Source organism: Clarias gariepinus, chromosome 25 (assembly GCF_024256425.1).
Source record: "Clarias gariepinus isolate MV-2021 ecotype Netherlands chromosome 25, CGAR_prim_01v2, whole genome shotgun sequence".
Taxonomy (NCBI): Eukaryota; Metazoa; Chordata; class Actinopteri; order Siluriformes; family Clariidae; genus Clarias; species Clarias gariepinus.
Window position 1 is genome coordinate 8,622,165 of NC_071124.1, and position 6,000 is coordinate 8,628,164.

General features: G+C 37.8%; 1 protein-coding gene across 1 annotated transcript in view; it reads right to left on the reverse strand.

The window, feature by feature from the left end:
- The window catches only part of septin4b (septin 4b), a 65,504-nt gene extending 59,963 nt beyond the window's left edge, over positions 1-5,541 (reverse strand). Inside the window, exon 1 of the mRNA XM_053486674.1 lies at positions 5,289-5,541. Coding sequence (XP_053342649.1) covers positions 5,289-5,321 — 33 coding nt within the window. The 5' untranslated portion in view covers positions 5,322-5,541. The remainder of the gene's footprint in view (positions 1-5,288) is intronic.
- Between the last annotated feature and the right edge of the window lie 459 nt (positions 5,542-6,000).

Below are 6,000 nucleotides of genomic sequence, written 5' to 3' on the forward strand. Positions count from 1 at the left end.
AGCTTGAATTTGCTCAGAAGCATAAATATTGGCCTTTAAAGCAGGGGCCAAAAGTCATGAGGTCTGATGAGTCCGTGATGGACGGATCAGGATAAGAAGGGATGAAGGGCGCATGAAGCGATGCGACCATCAAGCTTAGTGGGCCACTGTACGAGCCTCTGGAGGTAGTCTTATGATCTGGGGTTCCTTTAGTTGGTCAGGTGAAGCTTAGCAACATTATGTGGCACTATAATGGAGTCAACTGAATGACCAGGGGTAAAACATAGATGCATTATTTTTTCTTAAATTGAGAAATTGGCCGCCATATTGTTTGTCGTGATAAAAACATTAAACAAAAGGCTAAATCAAAGACATAAGACAGACACAATAATACATTTTATGTATGTGGTAATGCCTCTGCTGTGACCAATTTCATATGACCAAAGCCCAGTTCTCACTTATAATACTGTATCATTTAATAAAAGTTTTTAACTTCTAATAAAAAAAAAAAATATATATATATATATATATATATATGAATTATTGATCATACACATATTGATTATCATCTTTAATACAAACATATCCCACCCCTAGAGGCTGATATGTAGCTAGATTAGATTTGACTAAGCATTAAAACATAACTCTACATGCCACAGCTACAGTATGCAGCTGTAGTTTACTTGGAGTGGTATTTAATATTCTTATTATAATAAAATAACCATAACTTAGGCAGAGTAGCAAACCTAATAAATGTAGAATTTAGAACAGGTCGTTCAAAAGAATTTACTCCTTAACAATTCCCGAGCATTCCCTCATCCTGTAAGGACTACGTATGGGCTGCTTCCTAAATATGAATTCAGTTCATCCATAACACAAACACAAAGATCTGAGCAGCAGGGTGGAGGAAACAACAGAGTAGGACGTGGGATACCGAACTCTGACTGAGGAATGTGTACCACAATCCTTTCCAACCTCTCCAACACTACTCCCTCACTCCCAACTGTTGTTTCAGCTGGACTTCAGAAAGACACGACATCTTATAGCCACTTTCCGCTTTTTCCGTCCATTGTGGACGCTTTCGTTTTCTAGTGTCAACTCTGCTTTCGCCAACACTGAGGCATCAACTTGATGATTTGATCCGATCGAATTACCCGCCCGAGTTCACCTGAAGCTCTGACTCATTAGATCCGCTACTACAAATCCAATTAGCATCAAACAAAAAAAGGCACATTAAAGCATTTGTGTTGCACACACGCATACAACTATGTTACAATTTAATAACAAACCATTTAATGAAGTACATTTGAACAATGAACAGGAGAATCATATTTAATCTCATATCATTGTAACTTTCTGTAAGGTTAATCTGTGTATAAATATTATAAGAATCTTTAAATATTTTTGCATATTTGTGTCAATTACCTGTACTCAAGGAGCCGAGCCTAGTGGGATTACATTGAGGGGAAATCCAATGGCATGTTTTTCTAAGAAATATACATACCCTATGATGTTTTGAGTCAAAACAACATGGAGAATTTTTAAAAGGAAGCCCAAGCCTTATATATACGGGCCGTTCAAACCATTCAAAACAAAGGAAAACCGGGACTTGTGATAAAAATTCCGCCCGAATAAAGTCATAAAAGTGACTTACATCTACAGAAGACTTCAGGCATAGTACGGTGAAGAGACTCCGCAGTAAAAACTGGCGAATGGTGCGAAAGTTTGAAAAAAGGCCTTATGTCTGTGAATGACATACTGTATGTAGGGCAATGTGAATCCTGATTAAGGTGACTTAAAGCCCACTGCAAACATTGCCTTGAACATTCAGAATGTGAATGCCTGATCCTTAAAAACTACTGGATAACTTGTCACGAATTTCCGGAAGAGACGTATCTCTCTGTTGGAATTGTACACACAATCATTCACAAACATCTCTTGCACATTACAGGAGCCTGGTTGGGAGTTATTGCCTTATCTTCGTATAGTCGTGACCTCGCTCCAAGTCATTCCTACATGTTTGGACCCTTAAAGGAATTCCTGGGAGGCCAGCGTTTCAAACATGGAGCAGGCAGTCAGATCATGTTTCCAGCACATTGATAGTATTCGAGCACTAGTGAAATGGTGGTATACTGTAGGTGCATTAGTTTGACTTGATTGCCCTTTGTAGTATATGAAGCATACACGCACAGAAGAAAGTACTGCAAGTTCTTATGTAAATATAAACTCTGACCTATAAAAATCCTGATTTGATCCTTAAACATTTGTCCCTTATGGTTTGGTCCTGAATCTATACATATAGATTCATTTTGGTGAAAAAATATTCTAGAACTTCTTGAGATTATGTATCAAAAAGATTTTTTTGTATGTAATTCTATGCATGTATACAGTGTCATTATGGAAGTAGTGCTAGCCAGTGATCGCACCACATGAACCACACAGACTGTCGGGATTCCTACCCTTAGCAGTGATTATGCGTAGCAATTCGCACAGGTGGACATCTCAAGACTTTGATAAATATAGGCAGTGATACTACAACACTGGCTATCAAAATGGACAGAAATAAAATGTCAGGAGAAGTGAGTAGTATCGTTTTAAGTTCATCAGAAGTTTTCTGGTCAAGGAACTGAAAAGGAAACTACTAAACAGGAAACTGTTAGTTATGGTTTCACGTGTTTTGTTTCAAAACCAAACAATTTCTGATATTTTAGTTTTATACCAACACAGATTCTGTATTAAAATCAACAGAATTTGATGTTTGATGTTTACTTTCGGCCAAAATATGATATTGGTTCTAAAGGTGAAAAAGTGTATTTTCAGATAGGATCATGAAGAAATATGAATATTTTGCATATTAAATGATTATGGTTTGAAGCAGGACAGTAAAAATGGACATTTTGGGAACACATATAAAATCATCTTTCCGAAATGGCTAAAAATAGAAACTTTTTAGGGAAGCAAGATCACTTCCATGTTGCATAAACTTCGGAAGTAGCTTCTGTATTTCACACATTTTCTATATTATACGTAGCACAAAAAAAGAAAAATACACAAAATATGCACCCATACCATGTTTGGGCCGTTTCTCAAATTCACTACTTTTAAAGACACAGTTTGCAAACAGGAAGCTAAAATTGTTGAACCAATCCAACCAGTTAGACAAAGTTGGCACAAAAGCATCGAGCTATTTTTAGGAACAAAGATGACAAATGGAGAAAAGCAAAGGGTCACTATGTAGCCAGAAATATTTGGACATAAACATGTTGGACATCCCATTTGTAAACCATGGGCATTAATATGGAGCGGTCCCAGAGCGCACATGCCTGCAACTGCCCTGTTTGGAACTTTCTAGTGAGCGATGCAACAGAGGATACAGTATGTGCTCAGGCAGTCTACAGCCCCACTCTGTGAGTTTCTGTAGTTTACAGCGTTATGGCTGAACTGTTGTTGCGCCAAGACATTTCGATTTCACCATAACAGCGTTTACATTTGATCGAGGCAGATCGAGAAGGGCAGAAATGGTATGAACTGACATGTAACAAAAGTTGTATTCAAAATGTGGACACTGTCACATTTAAAGTCACTGAGCTTAACAGGATGACCCATTCTACTACAACCAATATTGTTTGTTGTATTTTGCTAGATAAAATGTCCTGTTTATATAGACGTTATTGCTTTAAAAGGTAAACATCTGTTAAACATTCATTCATTTGTCATTAGTAACCTGAAGGATCTGAAGTCCAACCCAGGAACACTAGTCGATCTTGAATGCTTGAATCTCCCATGATTGAAAAAAGCCATTGTCGAGGCATATTTAGAATGCCACACAACCTGTTGTGGCATTAGAGCCTTAGTGGTTAAGGCAATGAACCACTGATCGGAAGAGGCCAGGTTCAAGCCCCACCAACACCAAATTGCCACTCTTGAGCAAAGCCCTCAAACCCCTCAACTACTAAGATGTATAATGAGATAAAATGTAAGTGGCTCTGCATAATGGCGCCTGCCGAATGACGGAAATATAAATTTCACTCATGTTGGCGCAGATGTCTTGATTTTTTGGCCACAAAAATAGCAGCTTTATGAGAACGGAGGGAAAAGAAAAAAATGGCATGACCGAATAATAAACACAGCATCATACCACAGATTTCTGTGAATATGAAAATAGAGTCAGATATCCTTTATAAGCGAGGTAAGTACTGATCAGATGACATCAGTTCAGTTTCCTTCTACTGTCAAATAGCTTTGCCTCCAATATTTTCTTCAACGTTACTGCTTGTATATTGGCTATCCTGTCATGGTCCACGTAATCGGCAGAATCATGGATAGCTAAAATCTTTTAGCTTTTACAGAAGCACATAGCAAGTACAGTATGTCTGAAATATTGATCATCAAATTTCCTATAGTGATCACAAATAACTTAAACCTTTATATTATATGATAAAACCCTGTGTATTCTCAACCAACCGCTTTCAATACCTTGTGGTTTCGCCAAACTTTTACTATTTCTGCCATTGTATGATTGACTGCAGTGGTATTTCTTATAGTCAAAAACTATGACAAATGACACACCTGGTGACAAGTGCATGTCATCCTTAGACAACTGTACATACAAAAGATTTTTGCACACCTCTCACAGGTATGCACAACACAGGATACAGTGTTCCATTTCATTGCATCATAAAGCTAGAATTTACTCTCAAGAGTCATTTGGAATAATGACATGGAAGTCAGGAGCCTTTAGAGAGCAGAAAAATGTCAGTGCTTAAAGAAAATCAGCACACAGGAATGCCTCGTCCCTTGTGGAAATACACAACTATGAGGGATCATGACTGCTGGATTATTTTCAGTCTCTGCTCTGGGAATTGTCCCCTTAGTAGTGCATTTTTTTTTTACCCAGTTAAATTCAAAGCAGCTCAATCCATGGGTTCTATATATAGTCAGGTATGACAAAACCATTTTTGCTTTTATGTGCATTGTTTATTTAATATAGTAAGTTTAAGAATTTGATTCAATATTTAAGACAAACTCACTGCATAATAAAATACTTATTTTATATTTTGTGCCATATCTTGTGCATCTCGTGCAGTCATAGGAATAGGAAAAAAATATGCACACGTCATTAATCAGTAAGAAAGAAAAATACAATAAATGTAAATATATTTAAACGAGGTATGATTCTGTGCCATTAATGGCTCTTATGAAACGATACACCGTGGCTTAAGTTATGCATGCCTGACACATCAGTGCAAGCCATCACTGTGAAAACTGCATGCTTTCACGCAGTTACAAACACCACGCACGTCACTCACCGTGGTTGAAGATTGGAGTCCTAAATCTCCCATTAAAGGACGAATTCTCCATTTCTGCCAACGTTTTGGTTTATTTTCCACGTGTGCAGGATTGGAACAATATTCCAGTGCTATAAAGCGGTGTGATGCAATAATAATATAAAAAAAACAAACACCCCGATGATTCCGTGGTGGGTTTCGTCAACACCGCACAGCTCTACGGTACACCATGCGCGGCTCGCGCTCCTGAGTGACTGCGCGTGACACGACCAAGCGCTTTAAACGCAGCGCCGCGCGCTATTGGTCGACATAAGCGTCGTCACGCGGCACGGTCGGGATAAAAACAACACGTGCACGCGCGCGCGCGGCGGGAACCCGCAGCAGGCCTTGCTGAAACCACACAGTCTGAGTCTGTCTCCTTTAAATATTCAATTTAGACAGTCATGTCCAGCACATAATACTGTGTGTTTCAGTAAATTCAGAAATAATTGGCATTTTGATTACAATTAATTTTATAAGCTGGATCAACAAAATAGTTTTTTTTTAATCGTACTTAAAAATTATTTAGATTTTATTAAGTGTCCCCACTAGACGTGAAAAAGTCCCTGTCCAGAACAGGGGTTTATATTTTCGAAAAAAAATTTTTTTTAATTAAATCACTTATTGTGTGCTAAGTAAAATAAGTACATGGTAATTAATTAATGGCTGTAGTTAGTTAAATGTAAAATGTTGA